Here is a 27,000-nt window from a genome sequence, read left to right on the forward strand (position 1 = left end):
AAAAAGTCTGAAATTGCTTCATGGATGTGTAGGGCTCTAAGTAAAATTTGGTCTGTATGTCTCACTTGTTACATAACAGCCATTACAGTCCTATTGAGACCCCAAATTCCAGTGGAAACCCTGGAGACATGCAGGTAATTTTCACTCACTCCTTTTTAGTGGTACCTGGGGATGGTTCAAAATTGGTAAGAGATCTCTGCGTTAAAAAAACATGTTATGATTTGATTCATCTAGATGCTCAAGTGTAGTTAACTAGTTCATCCTCCTCTTGAACAAAACCTGTCATTTTGTTTGACGCACCCCCAAGATGACAAAATGATGGTGCCATAGTCCCTTCATTTAGGTGATATGAGTCAAGGAAACCTAGTTGATTTAGGCTTGTTTCATTACTATTACTTAGCGTACAAGCAACATAGCTTCCCTTATGTGTTGAGTCATATAAAGTTCTGTACTGTAAATGTGAGGTTGTAGATATTTAATTGTATTTTTTAAATACTCTAACACTATCAGGGTATTCTGAAATCACTCAAGGTTCACACAATCCACATGGTCTTTTACAGATCAATTTTATTGATTTTTACAGTGGCACAACAGGTTTGCAATAGCAATTTATTTGTTGTACTATTGGGTACAATGTATCAAAGCTGATCAAACAAACTGGTAAGGTACAACACTGGCATCCATTAAGAACCCCGGATTAATAAGAAGGGGGTATTAATGGATTTATTTGCCTAAAACTTAACGTCCAAATGGCAAAATCTAATCTCATAAATGCTCAGTTTAATAAAAGCCCAGGAAATAGCTTTGATTTACGAGCAGCAATTTCATGATTCAAGCCACTAATTGGCAATTCTGTGCACAGTAGGAGCACCTGCTGAATGTGTAGATGGAAGCAGGCAAAAATACATAAATACATAACCCCTCACAACCAAAGTTTGTAGTAAAGTACACATATCTTTGTAAATAAAAGATTTTTTTTTCTACTTTTATTAACTACATTTAATACTTGAGATAACAGTGTAGGCTGCGCTAACTTGCAAGCTGGAATGATTCTCCTACTCTAACAAATCAATAACAACATAAAGTTAAAAATAACATTACCTCTTAACTTAAAACATCCTGTCCCTGGAAACGTTGGCATGCAGGAAAGATCATAATCATTCACCAGCAGCATGTTTACTACTTAGTAGTGTCAAAGAAGAAGAAAAAGAATGCCAAGTCAGTAAACAATAATATGATATAGCACACTGTCGAGTCAGTCGTGGATATTAGTGACCTTGAGAGAAAGAGTCCACCTGTGCTTTGATAATGTCTTTCAACCAGGTTGTTTTTTTTTTTTTTTTTGTCAGGAGTGTGTGAAGGCTGAGAATATGTCAGCTACATTGCCAGCATCCATAAGAACAGTGTTCTGTTCAGCGCCATTTCGGTACACTTCCTGAGCCAAAACAGCGTCCTAAATTCTCCGTCTGACAGAGAGAGGCAGTCTATGTTTCGCGAAAGCTGAATCTAATGTTTGGAATGTATAATTTGACGGCGTTATTGTCATAGTAGCATAGAGCTTGTTCATCTACTGTGCCTCAAAGACAAACATATATGTATACATATATATTCCTTGGTCTGAATGGTCTCAAGTCAAAGGAAAAACCTATCTCCACATCAGGAATGAAACAGGCCTAGTCCTCATTGGACCATGAAAACTATTTCATTTTATCATATCCTAAAAACACGAGGTAAACGGGTAGTGGAAGAAGCTGTGACGATGATAATGACGTTGACGAGAGTACAGACCCAGCTGCTCTCTCCTTTATGTTGACAGTATGTTTTTTCTCTGATCAAAAAATGAAACACAGGGGGAATTGCGCAGTTGGACATACCAAGCATTTTATAAATCGCCCTTCCAGAGGCCGCTTTCAGTACTTGATGCCTGCCTGGGGTGTGAGCCCGAACATTTTACCCCCCATTTCATGTTCTGATGCTCATTCAATTAATACAGAAACATCTTATCACTAATTTAAAGCTCCTGTCGAGGTAAATGCATTGTAACAGATGGGTGAACCAGAGGTAATCTCGCCAGAAAGAAAACTTAACAAGGGGCACTCGGCCCTTTTTTTCTCCGTTTTATGCCATGGAGCGCGGAGCTAGGAATGTGCTGAGAGGCGTTATGAGCGACAGAGGTCAACGGCGCAACAGTCGACCGCTCACGCTGTGCTTCCTCTGCACTAACTGTCCCATAAAACACTGCAGACTGCGCTACTTTCCCTCGTGTCCTTTGGCGAGCGGGCTAGTCTCTGGACACTTGAATCAGTCAACGCTTGTCCTTTACCTTGACTTAAACGCAAATGTAATGAGTTCTTTCAAATGAACGCGCACTTTGTTTTTGGTCATCGCTGAACTCACCTGGGGTGTGTTTGTGGAGAGAAAAGGAGCGACTGCATTTTTTGTTTGTTTAAAAAAAGTCGCAGGTTCAAAGAGGATTAAATCCAAGGCCGAGTTTCAACATGCCGCTTTTGTGACGTGGCACTCCAGCAATTTGCAGGCTTTTTCGGGCAAACACACATAAGTCAACTGAATAAAGCTGCTGATTATTAGCTGAAGTATGGGCTTTGTCGTAAAGATATCGTACACTTTACTCTGAGAACAGGTCTTATTTGTATGTTTAACAAACAACTGATTTACGTTTAACTTGAGGACTTTCTACTTTATGTAGTGCCTCTTTGAAGAGTTTTAAGGGTAAAGAGTTTCAAGAGCTTTACCGCAAATCTAAATAAAATGTATCACAAAAACAGTAGGTAAAATGACCACAAAAATGCTCTTGGGAAATGTCGTGAAACCTGACTGGGACAACACTAAAACTAGCCTTGTGTGAAATGCTTTTACATGAAAGGTAGTGCATTATTATTGTATAACAGGTTATATATCATCTGAGTTTACAGCAGGCCACAGTGGACAACTGAATAAAAGGCTACACCATGGCCTTAAAGCAAAATTATGATGTTAAAGTATAATTGCTTAGTAAAAAGTTGCTATGCTTTTAACAAGGGTCAGCGTAAAGCAATATATATTATCCTCATGGTATTATTATTCATGAACACTTATGCCAACTGACATCAATGCTGTAAGATTACAATGACATACCTAAAACAGGATGTTCATGATAATGTCACTTACTACATAGACACAGCACTCATGACAGTTTGTATCATTCAGCAGAAGTGATTATGAATGCCCGTGTAGCTCATCTGAATGTGTTATGGAGGGATCATGAAGGCCTTACGTAGTTCTTGTACAGGTTCCATCACTAAAACTGTTCTCAATGTTTTCTTGGAGAAATTAACACCACATACATCACTGAGACAATGAAAAGGAGCTCAATCTCAGGGCTTCTGGCAAAGTCTTCATTAAAGCAGGAAAGGTGTGATGAGACTGCCACAATCATGTCATGCAGCTGCAAATCTGATGTGGCCATAAAATGGATAAGGATGGGTGCTGTGGAAACACGAAAACTGAATACAATTGATGCAGGCAAAAAGCAGGTAACTGATTAACAGAGTATAGCTGTCAGTAACCCGAGATTGCCCGAGAGTAATCCCTCACTGATTTCCCACCAATGAGTGGGAACTAAGACAATGGCAAGGCGAGTTTTTGCACCCAAAAACTTTGTGCACTCCAAAGATTTCTGTAGATTTAAAAAAAACAACATTATTCCCTGTATTTTCAATTAGCAAGATAAATATGATCAATAGAAAAAAAGTAAACGCATTTTCTTGAGCGCATGCTCTTGTCCCTTATCCTTGATATTCCCCTGAACTTCACGCGCCAGACTGTGTGATGGTCCTTCGTTATGGTAACTTTTGAGACCACATCAGTTTCACCATTAATACAACAGTGGGACAAAACTGACCACGTCCAGCAATCAACAGCCTGTACAAAAAAACTGCCTCCCACATTCCATAAAGCCTTCAATGGCTACCACATGTAACATTTCCACTGAAATCTAGCAGTCTGGTAGTTGCAAATCCTGCTTTGCAGTCTCAATAGAGTGGGGTTAAAGGTTGAAGACTGTGATGTCATTTTGAAGCACAGAAAACAAGGACAAGGCCACATCAACACCTCTGTGTTTAAAGCCCCCCAGGAAACACGTACAGTCATTTAGTTAACAAAGACCTCAGTAACCATGGTGATTTCGAAACCTGAGCGGACAGGACGGCAGCAGTTGGCCAGCAGGCCTATCTGATCTCACATAAATGTGTCATCCAAAAAACAAAAAACACAGGGCTTCACCTGAACTGAGGCCAATAAATACTAAATAAAAGAGACTGTTGTCCAAAATACAACAGAGGGGGTCCTGTCATTTCATTCTGACATGGACAGTGGTCATTAAAAACATAGTGATGATAAACTCAACTGAATCTCAAGTTCTCCAGGTTTAAGGTAACTTCTCAACATCATATTCCTTTCAGACTAGAAAACCTGTTTCTTCCCATCCTTTCAAACCACAAAACCAACTTCTTTTCAACCTTTTTAAGCTACAAAACGAGTTATTTTCCATCCTTTCAAACCACAAAACCAAGTTATTTTCAACCTTTAGAAACTACAAAATGACTTACTTTTCAGTCTTTACAAACTACAAATCCAGTTACTGTTCTTCCATTAAAAACTACAAAACCCAGTGACAACTCCCAAAGGAGCATGGGACAACAACTTCCTGAAGATAATACTGAATGATGCCCTGCTCTGCACAGGAATATTGGCCCTCACAGAAACAGACTCACGAACACGTGTGTACACACATGCGCACACACACACACACACACACACACACACACACAAAATACACATACACACATGCCCAGGTGCTCACACAATTTTGGATGACTCTTTCCATTTTGAAGGGTTTTGACTGGAAGAGTCTGTGCTTTGGTGGCAGGGCACAACAATGTATAGAATACCCCCTCTGCATACTGGTCATGGCTAGGAAGCAGGAGAGCTAAACAACCACTCTTATAACTGTGACAGCAGGTCTCAAAAGATGAGTAAAGCAAACAAGCGAGACTACTTCAGGGATGGAAGAGAGGGGGCATAGAAAGGGGTGAGACACTAAACCCCATAAGGGACGAGGAGTTGGGAGTGAAGGGGACAGAGTGTGTCCTATTTGAGTCATCGGTGACTTTCGACACAAACCCCAATTCTTGCTTCTCAGATCAGATTTTCTTTCTTTCTTCCTCCTGGCCTCTCTCTTTCTCTCTCATACTCATTCTCTCTTGCCTTTTTCTCTCCATCTTTTGTCTTAAAAATCGTCTCTTCAGCCACACGCACACACCATCAGCCAAGCCCACGGTGGAGGGAAAAGAGGTTCTCGGGGGTGAGCAGCGACCCCTTCTGGCCTTTTAAAAGGTCTTCCTGTGGATCGCCCTGGCACCGTCCTCCTCGTACTCCTTCTTTGAGATCCACATCTTCTTAAAGGTGTCCAACGAGGCCAAGATGGAGCCCCTGTATAAGGCATGAAAACAAAAAACAAAAACCTAAATCATCTGGAAAAAATTCTGCACCTCCAAAGAAAATAAAAAATAGGAAGAGAACAACTCATTGGGGAACTGTAAATAATGGGAAAAATAAAGTTTTGAGGGTTGAGTCTCAGGTGGGCTACAGCTGTTAAACTCAACGGGAACTGCCTCAGTAAATTTACAGCTATAGAATGGTTAATATGTAAAGTTAAGGTATGGTCATTACCTTGGATACAGGCAACTTTTAAACTATTGCAATGAACAGAATGTATAGAAGGTTGGAAAGAAAGATTAGACAAAAGGAAAACTTTTTTTTTTTAATTTTTAAAAAATTTTTTACATTTATTTTTTAATTTATTTACAACAGCCAGTCATTGCTGTTTCTGTAATGTCAAATATCTGTGACCAGCCATCCAGAAAATGTCTGTGACCAGACATCCAGCAAAGCTGGATTTTAAAACTAAGAAAACACTACAGTTTTTTTTTGCATTTGAAAATGAGCACTTTAAAAAGAAGACACCCCTGGCCTCCCACAGTGCCGCACCAAAAATAACTTGCACAGTAATGGAACAGAGATCATCTGACACAACGGTGGAAAGGCACAATACATCTCCACTGTGACATCACAAAGACCAAGTACAGTCTAGGCAGGCATATAAACTCCTGTAGTTACCATGGTTACATACAAAGGGCAGGTTCTAGATGACAGGTCATTGGGAGGTAAGGAAAATGTTTATTTAAGAGGGCTACCGCTTTGTCGTCATGGAAACCGCTCACCCCAATGGAATCAGCTAGGACAGCCTGGGTGACTTTACCTCAGATACTGCGGAGATCCTCTGTGCCTCATTTGTTTTAATATTACATTTTTTGCTTCTCCCATTCCACCTGCCATCAATTATCCTTCCAAACCATTCTCTACTATTCCCACCAAGTAAATTCTGACTAAGTGACAGTCAGATCAGAGTGTCTATAGCACTAAAACAAATAGTCAAAAACTGCTGTGGAATTGATCCATCCCATCTTGTATGTATAATCTTTTAAAAGCTTTGTTTCCTTGTTTTTGAATGCTTTCACCTTCTCCATTTTGGCTAATGTATGGTAAATGCTTCACTAGAGGAGCGGGTAGTTCTGTCTAATTCACCCTTCTCCTCAGCCAGTCCTTGCTCTGCCACAGAGCTACCGGTGATATCTGTCTCCTCGTTCCCAAATGAGCCCATTATAGCCTGGTCATATTTTATTTGCGTATATAACAGACATTTTATTTTGATGGGCATGGACAGTTATGAGTAAGTCTGAGAAGGTGGTCTCAGGAGGTCCAAGAAGGTACTTGTTTAACTGAATGGGAGTTTAAGCTGAGCTAACTCGTAGCACAATACAAGAGAACAGGAAGCAAGAATGCTTTTTGGGAACCCAGTCAGACACTCTACTCCAAAAGCAGGATGCCTGGTCAAAAATAGGGCATTTTCACTCCCACTGAGAAAGAAGAGCAGTGGAGAGGCAATAACCAGTTAAGGCCTAGACATTTCCTCTGATTTTCGCTGTGATTTGGAGGTAGACTGCCTTATCTTAGGTGATTGAAGAAAAAGAGACACAAGATATAGCTCACCCAATCCACGTGGAATACAGACGCTCCTGGGGAGCTGAGATCTGGAAGAGGCAGAAACAGAGATCAGTGAAGCTGAAAGAGAAGGTTTAAACACACCTATACGCACACACACACACACACACACACACACACACACACATCTATCTATAAACTTTTGTTGCCTCATCCAGTATCTTGCCACTGAAACCTGAGTGGCTTATCCTCCGTAGGCTTCTTTTTCCTCTCAGTGTTACCACCAAAGCTGTTTTCACTTATCATGTTATCTAAAACCAAGCGGTAACATTTCAGCTTTTCATCTCCTTTTCAAATATCAAGTGGAAACAGACCAAGAGGAAATACGGTCACAATCAAATCCCAGGTACTCAGGTCAGAGAGACATTTAACACTGAATTCTCAAAAACAGGCCAGAGTGTTCTCTGGTGTTTCAACTGAATGGAACTTTATTGTGCTGATAGTTCCAGTCTACGGTTAAGTATTCTCAATGTTGTTACCTGCTAGGTAAGCACCTGTACAATTACCAACACCTTTGTAGAAGAATATAAAAAAACTGGGGCTCTCACTTTGATTTTGACATCCTTTGGCGCCAGCTTCTTCACTTCACTCAACAGTCTGTCTCCAAATCCTGAAAAAAACAACCACCAGTGTTTGCAGTCAATCTACAGTCGTGTGATTCCGAGTGTAATAAAATTCACACTGTTACTGTGCCAGCACAGCACATGTAGAGTCTTACAGAGACATTTTTGCCCCCAGTCTGTGGTGTGATTCATTACATTACATTCATTTAGCAGATGCTCCTATCCAAAGAATCTTCAAATGCAACTCAGACAAACAGCAGTGGAGCTTTCCACATTAGTATGAATGCATAGCTGTTGAGGTTGAAAATGAACACTTTTAAGATGCATTTTTCAGAGACATGCTCTGGATGTGTAGAACTGGGTCACGTGGCAGAAACACCTTGAGTTTCCCTTAGCAATTTTGTGCGGAGCCAAGGAATCGGTCTGGCCACAGTATTTCTGACCACTCCACTGTGAGAGCATTATGCTGTTACGTGTATGAGTCAGCCAGCACTTAGTCACAAACTGGGGCAAAACAGTATGCCCCCTCCTGTACCACGATTCCTTGTTTTTCTACACCAGTTCTGCACCAGCTTCTGCTTTGTCACTTACATCATGAAAGCTCCCACAATGGGAGTGGTACAGGAAGAGTCAAAGGCGGCTGAAAAAACCCAGGGCTTAGCACTTGTGGCCTCTCGCAGACCACTATGCGTCACTCTCCGGGAGCAATATACTGCCCACTTGGGTGCTGTGATCACCGCATTCTTTCGCCCCAGTGATGAATGCAGCTCTCCCTCACCTCTGGCCGGGTTTGCGGAGCAGTCTCAGCAGAGTTTTGCTGCTGGGCCATAGGCAGCGTGCGCCTGTGTGAGACTGGGGTTGAGAGCGGCACTAACTGGACACTCCACAGGGACGAGGGCCTCACCTTTGAAGAGGGTGGACCCTCCCGAGAGCACAATGTTGGAGAACAGGGTCCGGCGCAGGTCCAGGTCGGACTTCTGGATGGCGAAGGCCAGGACCTCGTGGATGCCCTCACACTCCTCCCCGATGAGGTCTGGCCGGAACAGCAGCTCGGGGGCTCGGAAGCGGGCCGGGCCAACCTGGAAGGCGAAAACAGGCCAGAACCTCCTCTGAGCGTCGCTAACGTGTGCTGTGAAACCTTTACCACAGCCCCCCACAAAACCCCAAACCCAAAAAAGCACATTTTCTTTTCACAGAGATTTATAGAAGGAGAGAGAAAACCAAAACCTTTTCATCTATACTAGTCTCAAACCTACTCTATATAAGCAAGCATGTGTGAATTACTCCCCCACAGTGAAGAACGAAGGGGGGTGGGGTGGAGAACTCCCTCACAGTGAAGAATGAGTGGGGGGTGGAGGCTAGGAGGGCATACCTCAACCCTTCACAGCATGGGGCTTTCACACCATTCCCACTGTGATTGGATAATACAAATATGGGGGGAGCATCAATGACCCAATCAAGATGGGCATGGACAGTTATGAGTAAGTCTGAGAAGGTGGTCTCAGGAGGTCCAAGAAGGTACTTGTTTAACTGAATGGGAGTTTAAGCTGAGCTAACTCGTATTTTTGGAAAATATACAACATATATATTGGGAAATGCTGAAATAAACATACAATCACATTTTTGACAGAGACTGGGAACAAGAAGACACTGTGGTTGCTCACAAAATGATCAAGTGTTTAACACACTACTCTATAAAGTTTCATTTCACACCGAATGTGGTATGTAAGAACTACTGAGCTATCCTGACACAAAAACTGACACATTTTGAAGCTGCAAGTTGAGTTTCAGTGCTTAATAGCAGTTCAGTATTATGAAAGTTCTCTTTACAGGAACCACTCTGACCAGTTGTATCAGCAGCCTCTGTTCCTCTTTCTCAGCGTGCATGATTTCACTTCAGTCCTCGTGATTTCATTACTGTTCCTGCTGCACCACAGATGATCAAGGACAACACTTTCAAAGTGCTATACCAGACTAGGGCTACTTTCTCAGTGTTATAAAACAATTTGAATATCACAAGATATCATCAAGTCAACAAAGTAGCCATGAGCAAGTACCTCAATAACACTGCCATCTGGAAGCGCGTATTGTGCCTTCTCCGTGTCCAGCGTCTCATCCTTCTGGGGGTTGATAGACAGGAAGCACGCCCTCTGGTGTGGAGAAAATGCATTACAGGTTACTCACACAGAGTTCTGGGCACGGAATTCATTCTAGGCCTGGAGGGTCCCGGGTGACAATCTCCCTCAGGGGGCAGGCATTTCCCAGGATTGCCCTGCACTACCTCTTTGATGGCCCTGACGATCTCAAACTCGGAGGAGGTGCGGAAGTCGTGGCCCTCCTTGCGCAGGTACTGGCGAAGAAACCGGGAGACGTCCCGCCCAGCGATGTTGATTCTCATGATGGAGTGTGGGATGGCGAAGCCCTCGTAGATGGGGACGGCGTGCGTGACCCCATCACCCGCATCCAGAACCACGCCCGTGGTGCGCCCCGTCGCATACCTGATTTTGAATGGGACAGGAGAAGCTCATCAGAACTAAAACCAAACATGTTGTGGGACATGAGGACAGCAGCAAGTAAAAGGATCTGCCCTGAGCTAAACTCAGGTAAGCGGATAAGGTTCTCCTCTTACACCCAAAATAAAATGCAGCGAACAAAGACATGCAAAGAGCAAAGGAGATAAGTATACCGTGCTTCGAACACCATGTACAAAGAGCAAGAATTCATACTTCCAGGCTTTCCATCCTGCTACCTGCTTTTCTACATCTCAAAGGCGCAATTTATGATTTGGTCCAAGGCAGATATTCTGGCATGCCTGGACAACTGAGCCACATGGCTACCCTGCTGCTCAATGGACTCAGGCCAGCGCAGCACCCTTATGGAGACAGATGGGGAGGGAGACGTACAGACTGAGCACGGCCTGCATGGAGATGAAGAAGGCCGGGACGTTGAAGGTCTCGAAGAAGACCTCAGCGGCCCGGTCCCTGTTCCTCCGCGGATTCAGCGGGGCTTCCGTCAGCAACACCGGGTGCTAGAGAGGACAGCGAGACAGCACTGTTAAGTGTTTGTTAAATGTTTGTTAATAGGATCTGTGTAGGATCTTAAGTCCCACAATTTCAACATTTCAGCTTAATGTCATTTGAACATGTTAACTGTTAATTGTTTAACTGTGATTGTCTTTGTCTATATGAGCCAGCCATTGGTTAATGGGTGTCATGAATTAAGGGCAAGGATAATACATGTGTGTTTGGGATGAGGAACATTTTTGTCTGAGATATATGCCAGTCAGCATTCTATGCCTTCTATGCTACGTGCTGTATGTGCGTCCAAGAACGGTTCTTTTGTTTGTGGATTTTTAAAATAAATTATTCTTGTAAGTTTTCTAACTTCTGTTTCATTTTTTGTTAAATGTGTCAGCCAGCTTCTCCTCATTGGCTATTTCAATCCAAAAACTATTCATATTCTAGCTCTACTTTAACTAGCAGGTGTTTGTGAGAGCTGTTTCTGAGAGGAAAACACTGATGTCATAGATAAAAGATGTTACCCAAAGTCTAAATGACACCCTTCAACCACCATCACCATCACCAGGAGTACACCAGTCCCACCCCTTCCAATACAAATGTTCTCCCAATCTGAAACAATATGTCAGGCTTTTACAGGGTAACTCCCAGCCTGGGCGTCATGTGAGGCAACAGAGGAGGCAGCACCTCTTCTGAGAAGGTCTGCAGCTGGTCCTTGGAGTAGACATACTGCCATATCCGCTCCATGTCGTTCCAGTCCTTCACAATCCCATGCTCCATCGGGTACCGCAGGGTCAGCAGGCCCCTGTGCTCCTGCAAAAAAGGGGGACCCCGCCAACCCAGGACATACCCATCATCAAAAACCTACAAAGCTTACAAATAGCAGGAAGTGAAAACGACAACATTGGGAAAGGCTTTATGACCAGAGGGAGCAGGAAAGGTCAGATCAGCACATGAGAGTTAAAACGCCGCTTGCCCACCTCCGCTTTTGGCCCGATGAATATGTCCCCTTCCAGCGCCCCAGCCATGACCCGGACATGCTTTGGGCGGCCCACACTGAAAAACAGTGTCCGTGACAGATCGGTAACACTCTGCTATACTGCCCCCTAGTGTATCCCAGCATGCTAACCCGCTCAAAATAGCATCAGGTTGGTTAAACTGACCCAGAGGAGCAAGAATTTACCATTGTCATTGTGACAGAGACATGTTTCTTGCATTTTAATACCTGACATTTTCACTATATATTTCACAGCACCCAACAATAACATTTTTCATCACAGCATTAGTTCAATTCATAATGTATTTTTTTCCTTCACAATCATGGCAGGGATCACACATGAAACCATGAAGATTGACAGGTCAGTCACTGCTGGGTTTGTGTGCAACAGTCTACCCTTGTGGTTCCACTGAACCACAGTTGTTGATGGCTTTCAAGACCAACAACATTTCCTTGTTAAACATCTTTCTGTGTAACAGCCTCAGAATCTCTTCTGTAATCAAGATACAATTGGAGCCTACATGAAGTCTGTTAAACATCACAAGGTCCAGACAGACACTCTGTTTAAAGTTCAGTTAATCAATATATCAACAACATTATATGTATATGATAATATACAATGCCATCAAAAATAATAATAGTAATAATAAACTTTTATATCAACATTTACCCCAGGACAGCAGACAGAGTACTTCAGAGGACACAGTGTGATATTCACTACATGTTTTGGAACACAACATTTCTCTATCATCCATTCATTTATGGGTAAAAACAAAAACAAGAACCTCTACAAGCTGCAAATGTGGACGTGTGAAGCAAATTCAGATAGTGAGCTGGTGAGGTTTTGCATCAGATGAAAGAGCCCTGTGTTCGCAAATAATTGTCTCTGCATGCACATTTTAACTTGCCCTGTGGCTGTGGGTGGAAAACAACATTTCCTTCAAGGGTTAACACCAAATCACCAAAGAATTTCACTGCACTTACCAAGAGTATCTGGATTCTTACCCCTGGCAAAACTGAAATCTAAATACAAACAAATAGGGGCAACAGTGATTCGGAATTAGATTAGAATATAAGGGTGCACTTACTAATTTGGGAAGCAGTATTTTGGAATCTGATCTCCAGCAAAACCAGCCTTTATGACACCAGAACCCTGCAACAGGAATATATATGAATTAATTTGGAAAAAATAATATTACAAAATCAAATGTACACAATCGATGGGTTTTGTGTTCCTTAGAAATGCTTTTCTGCCTTCTTACACTTTTCTGACATATTCCTCAATATAGCAGAGAGCTTTACATGTTATATATGAGATCGACCAAACATAAATCTTTGGTGAAAATTAAACTCCGTATGAAGTGGAACTGCTCCAAACACGTTGCTAGCTTCCTTGTGTAACTTATTTTACTCTCTGATCAACCGACACATCGTGGCCAACGAAAGTCCTTTGTAGGGAAGAACGATCGCCATTTTGAACGGACAGAATTTTCTCGCTGGCGGAGACTTAAAATTGCGTTGGTTGGGATGACCTCTGTTCTTCAGAGAATAACTAATATCCGTCGTTTGTTACTTTTGAACGGTGCTAGAGTCTTAGTTAGGCTACTTCGTGTACTTTAAGATGCTTTATAAATCTCTTCGTTCTTTCCGCAAGTGTGATCGAATGGTGGAGTGAAACGCTAATTGCAAGGCTGCCAGTGGGACCATTGAAGTTGGTATCAAGTTCAAGACCTCGTTGAACTGCAGGTGTGTGCTATCAGAAAGAAAACTCCAACGGGATATAAACTGCTTATTTTACGCCATCAATTATTCCATAGTTCAAGGTGCACACATGGTAAGGGTGGCCACTTAGATTATTAGACTAGTTCAATGGCAAATCGTCTTAACCAACGGTTAGCATAGCATTACGATTGTCCCTCGAATGATTTGGGACAGAATCGGGAGAACTTAGTTGCATCAAAATTTATCTTAAAAAAAAAAACACTGGTTGTATGTATTGATTGTTGCCTTCGTGGCAAAGTCGCTATTCAGCGTTTCCGCAGAAGAGAAAATCCAAAAAAATCCATTGAGCATTCTCAACAGGGGTTAAGTAGTCCTACACCAGAGAAACGCTATAGCTGGGTCGTATTCTATGGCTAATGATGGGACGTTAATATGTCTGTTTTATGGTTTTCTTACATTATTGCCTATGAATGATAGACTGGTTAACTGTATTGTTGTCTGGATGAGAGCTATTCTAATTGACACTGGCAAACGTAAAAAAAAATCTTTAATCAAACCGGCCTACTAAAGTGCTGTTAAGAAAATGCTGTAAATTGTACACATTTTCTGTTGACCTGCCATGTTCCTGGTATTTAAAACGGTTCGGTAACATATGCGCACGACCTCTACATGTGCAATCAGTCAGTTTTAGCTGCAAAACACTGTAACTTGTGGAAGTTTAATTCTGCTAATGCAGCGTTAAATTTGGCAGATCGGTTAATTGTAATTGGGCGGCGTGGCATGGTACGCTTCTCAGTTTGACTAGTTTTCGTTCATGTCATTCTCGTTGCTTTTCTGGCTTTTCGGGTGAATAGGGCGCCAGGCAGGCTTAGTAAATCAACTGTAGTCCACTGTGCCTCCTTTTACGCTGAACATGTGATTTTGCAAATGAGAGTTCGGTAGCTGTCTGGGCATGTTATAGCATGTACCATGTGGCATAGAATGCTGACTGAAAAAAGTAGGCTACTAGTTTGTACTCCTAAAAGTGTTTTGCAAATATACTGTCATTCAGCGATTAATTAAATGTAAGTTGTAACGACCTTTCAGTTGTTATAAAGTGAATATCAGGTCGGCTCTGTGGTTTTCATAACATGACTCAGCAATAATGTGCTGAACCAAATACATAGAGCAAATCATGTAAAAGAAGCAAATGGGATTTACACTGCCACAGCCACTGAAAGTTAGCTGGCTAGCTGAAAAAAACGTATGATGAATTTAAATCCATGTGGGGGGTTGATAAGTGTGTTTTGTACATTTGATGTTTGTAAATTTCTCAATTTTTCTCATGGCTAGTCTACTCGGCTGAACGGCCTGTTGTCATTAAACTCATGTTGTTGTCTATCCTTTTTTTAAAGATAAAGAGGAAATTAGCCCAAGATTAGCACTTAGGGGCAACTTTATCATGCACTAATATGGCAATATGCCTTTACCCTCACATCATCGTTGCTAAGAAGTTGGAATGCTCATTGACCCGGATGTAAAAAAGCAAAATTAAGACAGAGATTGTACATATACATATACAATGTAGACAGATAGTCTACATTGCGATTATATATAGAATATTTGTCATGTTATGAATGGAGGTGTATTTTAGAACATTGTCATGGGAGGAAGGGTACCTATTCTAGCGGTCTTTGAGGATGGGCATCTTGGGAGAGGATGAGGCATAGGCCTACGTTAGGCTACTTTGGAGGTAGGCTTATACTAGCTAGTTAGTCCTTCAGCAGACATCTCAGCTTGTATTTTAGATAGCTACCACGACACAATGTGTATGGATAGTGAGGGATTGTCTTGGCTTCACCGCTTATCCCCTCAAGATACATACAACAATGAGAGGACAGTACAATCCCGTTGAACATCTTTTAATTTCTCTCTGTGAACACTGATTTAAGGACTGTCGTCCAAATCCAGGATAAAGTTTAGGAATAATTGTTTCAAGGAATAATTTTTTAACGAATGTAAATGTAGCATTACCTAGATAACTTCAAAAAATGGCCACGGACAGCTTTAGCGTAGTCTGAAGCTTAAAAGTTCTGCAATTCTGTAGCTAACTGGTTGTCCGGCGAAGCAAACCTTTCACATCGATTTCGTATCCAGAATTGGTTATTCAGTCAGAATTCCATGTAATATGCGCAATATAGGATCAAAGCTCTCCCTGCTGTTCAGTTACAATTAGTTGCAATGTAGTCTGTTTGCCGGAGACGGTGTGTCAATCACTGTATCTCACCTCAGTACTTTCGACCGCATTGTTCGCAAATGAGAATGAAAAATGCTTGTATGAATACGCATTGTACGTAAATGTATAACTCAGAGTAAAACGTTAAAAACCCCACGATTATTGCATATAACGTAGGCAAATTAAATGACTGATACAGCTTATTATTCTGTAAGTAGCGGCTATCCCTTGCTTCCACAATGACAGCTCGATCGGGTGCGGTTGGTAGTCTGGAGAGGCCGACATTGCCTGACCGCATATAATTGCCAGTTTTAAAAAAAATAGCTACATGCACACGATCAACGACATGATTGAAAATAACGACAATCGCATAAGATAGAAATAACCTGATCCATGATACTCACGTTATCTATCACAACCGGCTGGTTGGCTATTACATCGTAAGACTCCATGGTATGTCTTCAGATGAGTCGTCCGATTATTGTGCGCAAGCGCAAGAGAATCGAGAGCGTTGACACGATTTTTTTTTCTTTTTGACAACGGTGTGCACTTTCACCTTAGTGTTATTCGGGTGAGGTTGTAGCTGATTGTAGATCTCATAACATTCTGTTTTACTTTTTTCTTTCCCGCCTTGGGGGATGCGATAAAGGTTTTAACTAAAAACCATTGGGCACATTGTTTTGAGACACAGGGGTTCTGTTACAATTTGCATATACTTCCCATCGTGCATCTGTGGTGTCTTCTTTTGAACATATACATTTACGGTTTCATTAATTTTATCTTTTAGCAGCAAGGCTATCATCTTTCACAGGTAGCCGCATTACTTGCAGTTTTCGTAAATTGAATAATGAAAAGGCCAATTTGTGCAACCGGTAACGTGAGTTACTGCTCGCCAGATCCCGTCGTGGACAGAAACCTAACGAAGTCAGTACACTCTGGTTTCTCTTCAGATCGTATAAATCTTTCGCCTTTTACTAAAGATTTCCGTGGAGAGGAACATTTATGAGTTTCAACTAATTTTTTGATGCCCTGCCTTACGGCGGGGCTTTCTGTGTGGTTTGGAAAGAAAGAGCTAAAAGTATTGGTAAACGTAAATATCTGTTGAGGGGTGGGGAGAGTGGCGTTGTGGTGGCGTATGGAGTCTAATGTCATGATGTATGAAGATATGCGCATTTTATTCTATACTACCCACGATACTTGAGTCAGGGAGCTGCTCAAAACATCTACGATTGACAATATATAAGCAACTACATAACACTCCTCTTTGTGGAAACTGAGGATTCTAAGTGAAAATCGCTTAGTTGCATGACCACAAAGAGAGATTTGATCTCTTACTGCGATCATTCTTCTTTAGCTCATTGGTGTGCTTGCTACACTGTTATTGTCGTTTACCGAAACAGCTGCCAAACCAGTAGCCTTAGTTTCGCGAGATGGACAACTAAAATGTCGGTCATCAGAAACAAAGAACTAACTAGTCCTGGATAGAATCCATATGTCAGTTAACATCTCAGTCAAAGTTTCAGTGACAGCTCGGCTGGAACAAAACCAGTAGCCTGTATGGTGAATCTGTAGGACTGACGTAAATATGTCAATAATTATAATCAGTGTTCTTTTACGAAGTGTGTTTGTCGTAGTGCAGTGGATAGAAACGACTGCTGTTTCGGACAGTGTGAAGTAGGTACTCCTTTTATGCGGTCCTTTCTTGGTTTAAACATTAACTGAAAATGTCCAGTCTTCTGTTGTGGGAATAATAATGGGAGTGACCCCCAGCCATTGACATTTCTTTCGTATAAGGCACAGGTAACAAGGATTAAGAGTTTAGCTGACCTGGATCAATGCTTCGCGACGCTTTTTCTGAGTTTGGATCTGCAGCGCTGTTCTGAACGACAGCTGGCAGCGCGTTGTATTACAACTTGAAGTGCTTACCCAGCGTGCATTGTTTTCGTGGCATAGGGGTATTTAAACACCCGGTGTTAAGATTTAGTTAATTGTAGTATGTTTATTCATTAAAGTAGTATACCGGACCGTTAATCGTGATTTTTTTTTTTTGCTGATTTTATATGTGAGGTACTGACGTATACTCAAAGTAACCACAATCGATAATTACAGCACGCTGGGTCCGGCTGTTGGCTTTTATACTTTGAATTCAGTACACTCTGGTTTCTCTTCAGATCGTATAAATCTTTCGCCTTTTACTAAAGATTTCCGTGGAGAGGAACATTTATGAGTTTCAACTAATTTTTTGATGCCCTGCCTTACGGCGGGGCTTCTGTCTTGGTATAAAATTAAAATCAATACTGTAGTTCTTTGTTTAGCGTGTCTAGTATAGCCTCGCTTTTGAAAACACCCAGTTTCATTTGAATTTTCTAGAAAAAGTTGTGATATTCTCAAGTTTTTGGCCTTTTAAAAGTTAAGAGCTTGTCTCGAACAAAACCTGTAGTCTGGCGACTCTCCGGAACCAGACTTGAGGAGGACTAAGGTTCTTGCAGTTGGCTCTGAAAGTCTGCGTTCTTTGAGGTTCAGTGGGAATTTTACCACCAGGAGAACACAAAACATGTTCGAATAAGCAGTTGTAAATTAGCCTACCGACATATCTATTTTCATGTTGTCACCTGGTTCCGTTTATGAGTAAAACTGTAATTAAAAATGAAAATACGGACTCTTGCATGTCCCTTTTATTTTTGTTTGGGGTCCATATTTGATTATAAATAACCTCTTAATTTTCCTTTCACAACAAGTCAATGTGACGTAGACTCGTAACAAAAAAACGTTTTACTTGCAGCGGTTACCCTTCTTGTGTGCTGTTTGTCACTAGATATACAGGTAATAAGAAACCGTCGTTCCTGTCTTTTTGGTCTTATGTTCGTAGCTATGACCTTTTAAAGTAGCCTCCTACTTTGCACTGTAATTTCTGGGTTTGGAAGAAAACGCCACTAATGTGTAGATGTTTGTTGTGCACATTTAAGTGACTTTAAGTACTGATATTTCTTTCAGATTTTGCTCAGAGTGGTAAGTGGTTAAGATAACAGTGTGGATAGCTGATCCAGGATCAGTGCGTAGCGACAGAAATGCGCTTCTGGCCGACTGTAGGCAGTGCATGGTATTGCAGTAAGCAGTATTCACGTGTATAGGCCTACCCGTCGTACATTTTTGCCAGTATTTGATTTACACAGGCTATCTACGTGGACCGCACATATGTTTTAAGATTTTGATTCACAGTATGTGACTGAAGATTTCATTATCAAATATTAGTCTTCATTTTACGTTTATGATGTAATGGTTTGTAATGGTTAACTGTACAACCGCTATCGAGAACGATAGCGCTGTGCATTTCGTTGTTGGCTTTCGCACATGGAGGCTAGTACACTCTGGTTTCTCTTCAGATCGAATAAATCTTTCGCCTTTTACTAAAGATTTCCGTGGAGAGGAACATTTATGAGTTTCAACTAATTTTTTGTTGCTCTGCCTTACGGCGGGGCTTCAATCTTGGTTTAAAAATAGAGGGTCAGTTTTAAATATCTCCTGGTGATTGTAGTAGATCCGCCTTTGGATTAAGGATAGGTGTGTCATGTTCTATAATGGTAGGATGGGGAGCTGACAATAGTGAATTGAACTTAATGAAATTTCTTGAAACAAAAAAATGTTCGCCGTTCTCAAATTTTTGCCCAGTAAAAGTCAAGGTATTCAGTTACGTTTATTAGTGTCAACTAATTTTTATGTCCTACCTAACCCTAACCCGATAATTGCTGCCCTTCTTTCCTGGTTAGAAAGTAGCTGAACCGTCTGAAACAATGGTTAGCAGTGTTTGCAAGGAATGTGTTTCCATGCCTCTTGCCCGTAGGTCTTTTTCCAAACTTTATATGTTACGCATTATAGGCTATTTAGTGGTTTTCCACAAAAATGCAATATAGACCTGCTGTTTTTCGTAGTATTAAGTTGAGCATCGAATCAGAATCAGAATTTCTTTATTGACATGTGCAACAAAATTTGAGTGCAATCCTCAACAGTGCAAACATCAATAAAAACTATAGTAATAAAAAACTAGTAAAATAATCTATAAAAAATAATTTAAAAGTAGACTATAAAAAAGTAAAAAAGGTAGAACACAAGTAAAAGCACCCAGAGATATCTACAATGAAAAATTGCACAGATCAGAAAAATTGCACAGATCCTATGTTGCAGAGTGAAGAACCCTGAGCATTAATTGCACAGATCCCTTATTGCACAGCGAATGTGAACATTATGTATCGAGGCACTGGCAGGGGAGTGAAAACGCGCTAAAATGGAAATGTGTAGCCGTCGGTTGTGGATACTGTCGAGTTCCAGATATGCCGCTGCTTCAAGACTTGAACAAAATTGTATCGATCACGATGGGGATAACTGGTCCTGGGTCAGGGCTTGAAGATAGCCTACTTGTATAGCGCAACAATAGGCGGAAATGCTTTGCATAACACGTTTCGACAGTTACCCAGCATGCTTTGTTGTGTCGTTTAACACAATAACAGGGCTCTACGTTGTAACATTTTGATTACCATTATGACGGAAATGTTTGTCATAGTTCATTTTTTTCTCATTTTTTCCTCGTTCCACTCTTCATATCTGGCATTCCAGTGTTTCTCAGATGACCGCGATAGAGAATGCTAGCACGTTGGACGCGGTTGTCCGCATTTGCACATAGACGTCAGTACACTCTGGTTTCTCTTCAGATCGTATAAATCTTTCGCCTTTTACTAAAGATTTCCGTGGAGAGGAACATTTATGAGTTTCAACTAATTTTTTGATGCCCTGCCCTACGGCGGGGCTTCTGTCTTTGGTTAAAAAGTAGAGCATCAGTTGTAGATGTATGTTGGTGTTGCCAGTAGACCCGTCTTGTCGTAAGTTTGTGTGGTAACTTATATTTCTTCTCACAGTGAATGGAGCGTAAGTCATGTAATTCCTTGAAATGTTTGACACTCAAATTATCAGTCCTATGAAATGCATTCAACTATATTACTAATTATATGAGTATCATCTAATTTTTGTGGCCTAGCTTAATTGCTAGGCCTTCTTTTTGGGTAAAACGCAGCCCAACCGTCTGAAACAACGTTTAGCAGTGTTTGCAGGTAGTTGCATGTTTCTTGGCTATGGGTCTTGTTTAAAAGATATGAAGACGTCATACGTGGCACATTATATATTACGAACATTTTATTTGAATTAATATGATTTCCCCCGCCCAAAAACCTATTTCTTAAAACAGCAAGTAACTCTGCTAAAGCAGCAAAGGCGGCGTAGCGGCTCCGTTTTAAACGCACTGTGTCGCTGCGCACACGACACCGAAGCTGGCATTACCAGAAAGGTAGAATGTAGCAGGCACAAATGATTCCGGGGGGGGGGGGTGCAAAATATTGAAACACCTGGCCACGCAAATTATAAAAATGGAGCAGTTCTAAGGAGCTGAAACTAAACTGAGGTAGCCTACGCTGTCGCTACAATGTATCTGTCCTGCCGCAAACTTTAGACCTCCTCTTTGAAAATACTGTAAAGTTACTCTTACTTGACAGCACATGCTCTTCACTATATGTTACTCTTCAGTATTCCATCGTATCTTTTCCTCCTTGGAGCACAGCACAGAATAGTGAAAAGACAGTTAGTGTTTGTCAGTATTCGGAAGTTTTGTGCTAAAATGTAGTATAATTTCGTAGTGTAATTTATGTTCAGCATCGAGGCATAGGCGGTAGGTTGTAGTACAGTGAGCAACATGGAAGTGTGTGGCCTTCTGTTGTGGTCAGGTTCCAGACAAGACGTTGCTTCACGTCTTGAACAAAATTGTATCGATCACGATGGGGATAGCTGATCCTGGATCAGCGCATGGAGAAACGCAAGTAGGCTACTGTAACAACAGATGGCAGTGCGTTGTATTACAAGTTTCAGCAACTACCCAGCATGCTTTGTCGTGTCGTTAATTAAACATAGGATCTACGTTGTAACATTTTGATTAACATTATGACCGAAATGTTTGTCTTTGTTTACTTTTTAAAAAGTTTTTCTCCTGTTCCACTCTTTACATCTGGGATTCCAGTGTTTCTCAGATGACCGCGATAGAGAATGCTAGCACGTTGGATGCGGTTGTCCGCATTTGCATGTGGAAGTCAGTACACTCTGGTTTCTCTTCAGATCGTATAAATCTTTCGCCTTTTACTAAAGATTTCCGTGGAGAGGAACATTTATGAGTTTCAACTAATTTTTTGATGCCCTGCCTTACGGCGGGGCTTCTGTCTTTGGTTAAAAAGTAGAGCATCAGTTGTAGATGTATGTTGGTGTTGCCAGTAGACCCATCTTGTCCTAAGTGTGTGTGGGAACTTATATTTCTTCTCACAGTGAATGGAGCGTAAGTCATGTAATTCCTTGAAATGTTTGACACTCAAATTATCAGTCCTATGAAATGCATTCAACTATATTACTAATTATATGAGTATCAACTAATTTTTGTGGCCTAGCTTAATTGCTAGGCCTTCTTTTTGGGTAAAACGCAGCCCAACCGTCTGAAACAACGTTTAGCAGTGTTTGCAGGTAGTTGCATGTTTCTTGGCTATGGGTCTTGTTTAAAAGATATGAAGACGTCATATGTGGCACATTATATATTACGAACATTTTATTTGAATTAATATGATTTCCCCCGCCCAAAAACCTATTTCTTAAAACAGCAAGTAACTCTGCTAAAGCAGCAAAGGCGGCGTAGCGGCTCCGTTTTAAACGCACTGTGTCGCTGCGCACACGACACCGAAGCTGGCATTACCAGAAAGGTAGAATGTAGCAGGCACAAATGATTCCGGGGGGGGGGGGTGCAAAATATTGAAACACCTGGCCACGCAAACTATAAAAATGGAGCAGTTCTAAGGAGCTGAAACTAAACTGAGGTAGCCTACGCTGTCGCTACAATGTATCTGTCCTGCCGCAAACTTTAGACCTCCTCTTTGAAAATACTGTAAAGTTACTCTTACTTGACAGCACATGCTCTTCACTATATGTTACTCTTCAGTATTCCATCGTATCTTTTCCTCCTTGGAGCACAGCACAGAATAGTGAAAAGACAATTAGTGTTTGTCAGTATTCGGAAGTTTTGTGCTAAAATGTAGTATAATTTCGTAGTGTAATTTATGTTCAGCATCGAGGCATAGGCGGTAGGTTGTAGTACAGTGAGCAACATGGAAGTGTGTGGCCTTCTGTTGTGGTCAGGTTCCAGACAAGACGTTGCTTCACGTCTTGAACAAAATTGTATCGATCACGATGGGGATAGCTGACCCTGGATCAGCGTATGGAGAAACGCAAGTAGGCTACTGTAACAACAGATGGCAGTGCGTTGTATTACAAGTTTCAGCAACTACCCAGCATGCTTTGTCGTGCCGTTAATTAAACATAGGATCTACGTTGTAACATTTTGATTAACATTATGACCGAAATGTTTGTCTTTGTTTACTTTTTAAAAAGTTTTTCTCCTGTTCCACCCTTTATATCTGAGATTCCAGTGTTTCTGAAATGACCGCGATCGAGAATGGTAGCACGTTGGATGCGGTTGTCCGCATTTGCATGTGGAAGTCAGTACACTCTGGTTTCTCTTCAGATCGTATAAATCTTTCGCCTTTTACTAAAGATTTCCGTGGAGAGGAACATTTATGAGTTTCAACTAATTTTTTGATGCCCTGCCTTACGGCGGGGCTTCTGTCTTTGGTTAAAAAGTAGAGCATCAGTTGTAGATGTATGTTGGTGTTGCCAGTAGACCCATCTTGTCCTAAGTGTGTGTGGGAACTTATATTTCTTCTCATAGTGAATGGAGCGTAAGTCATGTAATTCCTTGAAATGTTTGACACTCAAATTATCAGTCCTATGAAATGCATTCAACTATATTACTAATTATATGAGTATCAACTAATTTTTGTGGCCTAGCTTAATTGCTAGGCCTTCTTTTTTGGTAAAACGCAGCCCAACCGTCTGAAACAACGTTTAGCAGTGTTTGCAGGTAGTTGCATGTTTCTTGGCTATGGGTCTTGTTTAAAAGATATGAAGACGTCATATGTGGCACATTATATATTACGAACATTTTATTTGAATTAATATGATTTCCCCCGCCCAAAAACCTATTTCTTAAAACAGCAAGTAACTCAGCTAAAGCAGCAAAGGCAGCGTAGCGGCTCCGTTTTAAACGCACTGTGTCGCTGCGCACACGACACCGAAGCTGGCATTACCAGAAAGGTAGAATGTAGCACGCAAAAATGATTCCGGGGGGGAGGCGTGCAAAATATTGAAACACCTGGCCACGCAAACTATAAAAATGGAGCAGTTCTAAGGAGCTGAAACTAAACTGAGGTAGCCTACGCTGTCGCTACAATGTATCTGTCCTGCCGCAAACTTTAGACCTCCTCTTTGAAAATACTGTAAAGTTACTCTTACTTGACAGCACATGCTCTTCACTATATGTTACTCTTCAATATTCCATCGTATCTTTTCCTCCTTGGAGCACAGCACAGAATAGTGAAAAGACAATTAGTGTTTGTCAGTATTCGGAAGTTTTGTGCTAAAATGTAGTATAATTTCGTAGTGTAATTTATGTTCAGCATCGAGGCATAGGCGGTAGGTTGTAGTACAGTGAGCAACATGGAAGTGTGTGGCCTTCTGTTGTGGTCAGGTTCCAGACAAGACGTTGCTTCACGTCTTGAACAAAATTGTATCGATCACGATGGGGATAGCTGACCCTGGATCAGCGTATGGAGAAACGCAAGTAGGCTACTGTAACAACAGATGGCAGTGCGTTGTATTACAAGTTTCAGCAACTACCCAGCATGCTTTGTCGTGCCGTTAATTAAACATAGGATCTACGTTGTAACATTTTGATTAACATTATGACCGAAATGTTTGTCTTTGTTTACTTTTTAAAAAGTTTTTCTCCTGTTCCACCCTTTATATCTGAGATTCCAGTGTTTCTGAAATGACCGCGATCGAGAATGGTAGCACGTTGGATGCGGTTGTCCGCATTTGCATGTGGAAGTCAGTACACTCTGGTTTCTCTTCAGATCGTATAAATCTTTCGCCTTTTACTAAAGATTTCCGTGGAGAGGAACATTTATGAGTTTCAACTAATTTTTTGATGCCCTGCCTTACGGCGGGGCTTCTTATTTGGTAAAAAAAAAACTAGAGCCGTTGTTGTTGGATGTGTTAAGTAGGAGATGTTTGAAGAGTTTTGGCTTATATTACTGTGTTTTGTTAAGTTTGAAGGGTTCGTGTTTTTGGTAATGCAGATTGACATGTGTGTTAGAAGAATCCGTTTTCGTAGATGTAGGGTTTTAGTTTACCACTACTGTTGTGGTAAGCACACTCCTGTTCTAGTGTTCCTTATTATTATTGTCCGTTTGTGGCGTCACAATAAAAGCGTTCCATGAATGGGTGTATCCTCTTGTTCTCAGTGGGTTAGTAGGGTCAGTGGTGACCTGGCATTTACTTCAGATGTTGAGTAGAATTGCAATGGTCGGGATGGTGATAGCTGATCCTGGATCAGTGTGTGGCGACACCTTTTCCGAATGCGGCTTTGTAGCCCCTAGGCAGTTCGTTGTACTGTAGTTTGCTGTAACTACCCAGTGTGTCTTTTCTGTGTCATCTTATAAGCACATAGAGGTTAAGATGCTTTGATTAATTCTGTGTGGCTGAAATTTGTGTCCTCTGAGTAATTTTCCTGTTAACATTGCTGTTTTTACGACTGAAATTTGAATTTATCTGTATTATCAATCCATGATAGCAAACCGTTTCGTTTGGAAGTCAGTACACTCTTCTCAAATCGTACAATTCTTGTTTTTTTTTTTTAAGTTTTTCTCACTAAATATTTCTGTTGAGTGTAACATTTAGTTGGTTTGCAGTTCCGTCTCGTGTCGTTCTGAATGTTTTATGAAGGTAACATTTATTAAAAGACGTTAGGCAGTAGATGCATTGCGGAATCTTGACATAAAGGTTGTGTTATGCAAACACGTTTAATGAACTCGATTTACTTTATTGCCCAGCCGAGTTAGCTGCCCCGCTGAAATAGCGTGAACAAACCTTCCGAGTTCGTTTGATCTCCGTCCATTCACACACGAAACGGAAGCCGAAATTACCAGAAGGGTTTCCACAACTCCAAGCATAGGCTACTCGCTCTTTTGCGGGCAAGACGTTACTTAGCTCTTAAGTTCGGGGAAAGGAGCGTAAAACTGCAAATCTAACAACTTTGCGGTCTCGTCACCCTCCCAGGAAATGCATGGAGTTGAAACCCAGAAAATATACGGACGAATCCTGCACTGTCATTGCACTGAATCTCTTCTTAAGCGGCAAACACTGGACCGTCCGATAGAAATTAGCGTAATATTATGCTATTTTTCTTAGCTATGCTATTGTTTCTTACAAAGAGCATAGAATGATGAAAACGTAGGCCTGTACAGTATTTTTAAAACCTTTCGCGAAGTGCAATAGGCTATATTGGCTTTCCTTGTATATGTCTAATTTAAACTGAACGCAGGCACAGGCGATATACAACGCGCAATTTGGAAATGTCCAGCTTATATTGTGGATAGTGTCTCCGTCTGGGTAAGCTGCTTCAGGTTTTGAACAAAATAGTATTGATCACAATGGGGGTAGCCGTCCCGGAGCAGCGCTTGGCGACGCTGCGCGTACCGTGAGCTAACAGTAGATGGCAGTGCGTTGTGTTACAAGTTTCAGCAACTACCCAGCATGCTTTGTCGTGTCATTATCTGCACATATATAATGTAATATTTCGATTAAAAATTATGCCACTTAAATATTTACCACATGAGAGACCGTTTTTTTCTTTGTTATTTTCTGTGACACACTTTTGATATGAGATCGTAGCGTCTTCCACATAACCGCGATCGAGAATGGTAGCACGTTGGATGCGGTTGTCCGCATTTGCACATAGACGTCAGTACACTCTGGTTTCTCTTCAGATCGTATAAATCTTTCGCCTTTTACTAAAGATTTCCGTGGAGAGGAACATTTATGAGTTTCAACTAATTTTTTGATGCCCTGCCTTACGGCGGGGCTTTCTGCCTGGTTAAAAAGTAGAGTGTTTATGAGGAAGTTATTGGTGGTAGAGAAATAGTTTCTATGGCAGGTTCTTTAGCTTTTCTGTGTCTGTACTGTATGCAGTTTCGTTGGTAATGTTTATTTTTTGGAATGATCCTGTTTCATAATATAAACTCAGTAGAGTATCGCTGAACCGTTGCCTTTGTGTGTGGGGTGTAAAACGTCTCTTGTGGCTGTTTGTGGCGTGATAATAAAAGCTCTCCATGAGTGACTGCAGCCTATTGTCAGTTCATTTAAGTTCTGATCTGGCATTTCCTTCTGTTT

At 41.3% G+C, this 27,000-nt stretch overlaps 1 protein-coding gene and 8 non-coding genes across 9 annotated transcripts; 8 read left to right on the forward strand and 1 right to left on the reverse strand.

Annotated features, from left to right (window-relative positions):
• Positions 1-575: 575 nt before the first annotated feature.
• LOC118772968 (alpha-centractin-like) lies at positions 576-16,264 on the reverse strand. The gene is made up of 11 exons (XM_036521675.1): positions 16,041-16,264; positions 12,788-12,852; positions 11,683-11,758; positions 11,390-11,515; positions 10,589-10,713; positions 9,967-10,183; positions 9,743-9,835; positions 8,590-8,764; positions 7,671-7,732; positions 7,111-7,151; positions 576-5,490 (listed from the first exon to the last, which is right to left on the reverse strand). The coding sequence occupies exons 1-11, from the start codon at positions 16,086-16,088 to the stop codon at positions 5,388-5,390; spliced, it is 1,131 nt and encodes a 376-aa protein (XP_036377568.1). The 5' UTR covers positions 16,089-16,264; the 3' UTR covers positions 576-5,387.
• Positions 16,265-16,566: 302 nt separating this feature from the next.
• Positions 16,567-16,683, forward strand: LOC118794175. Its single transcript, XR_005005745.1, has one exon. It is a non-coding gene; the product is annotated as a U5 spliceosomal RNA (small nuclear RNA).
• A 1,104-nt stretch (positions 16,684-17,787) lies between these two features.
• On the forward strand, positions 17,788-17,904 carry LOC118794181. Its single transcript, XR_005005746.1, has one exon. It is a non-coding gene; the product is annotated as a U5 spliceosomal RNA (small nuclear RNA).
• Positions 17,905-18,999: 1,095 nt separating this feature from the next.
• LOC118794215 lies at positions 19,000-19,116 on the forward strand. The gene has a single exon (XR_005005753.1). It is a non-coding gene; the product is annotated as a U5 spliceosomal RNA (small nuclear RNA).
• Positions 19,117-20,322: 1,206 nt separating this feature from the next.
• On the forward strand, positions 20,323-20,439 carry LOC118794208. The gene has a single exon (XR_005005752.1). It is a non-coding gene; the product is annotated as a U5 spliceosomal RNA (small nuclear RNA).
• A 1,330-nt stretch (positions 20,440-21,769) lies between these two features.
• Positions 21,770-21,886, forward strand: LOC118794185. The gene has a single exon (XR_005005747.1). It is a non-coding gene; the product is annotated as a U5 spliceosomal RNA (small nuclear RNA).
• Positions 21,887-23,216: 1,330 nt separating this feature from the next.
• On the forward strand, positions 23,217-23,333 carry LOC118794192. Its single transcript, XR_005005749.1, has one exon. It is a non-coding gene; the product is annotated as a U5 spliceosomal RNA (small nuclear RNA).
• Positions 23,334-24,663: 1,330 nt separating this feature from the next.
• On the forward strand, positions 24,664-24,780 carry LOC118794197. Its single transcript, XR_005005750.1, has one exon. It is a non-coding gene; the product is annotated as a U5 spliceosomal RNA (small nuclear RNA).
• Positions 24,781-26,577: 1,797 nt separating this feature from the next.
• LOC118794203 lies at positions 26,578-26,694 on the forward strand. The gene has a single exon (XR_005005751.1). It is a non-coding gene; the product is annotated as a U5 spliceosomal RNA (small nuclear RNA).
• Positions 26,695-27,000: the final 306 nt, after the last annotated feature.

This window comes from Megalops cyprinoides, chromosome 1 (assembly GCF_013368585.1).
Source record: "Megalops cyprinoides isolate fMegCyp1 chromosome 1, fMegCyp1.pri, whole genome shotgun sequence".
Classification (NCBI taxonomy): domain Eukaryota; kingdom Metazoa; phylum Chordata; class Actinopteri; order Elopiformes; family Megalopidae; genus Megalops; species Megalops cyprinoides.

Excerpts from the sequence above, each read along its gene's own strand:
- LOC118772968 (XM_036521675.1), bottom strand. The coding sequence starts at position 16,088 with ATGGAGTCTTACGATGTAATAGCCAACCAGCCGGTTGTGATAGATAAC. Across the intron at positions 10,714-11,389 it reads TGCAGACCTTCTCAGAAGAG|CACCCGGTGTTGCTGACGGA; the intron begins GTGCTGCCTCCT and ends TGTCCTCTCTAG. Across the intron at positions 8,765-9,742 it reads CAGATGGCAGTGTTATTGAG|GTTGGCCCGGCCCGCTTCCG; the intron begins GTACTTGCTCAT and ends TTCGCCTTCCAG.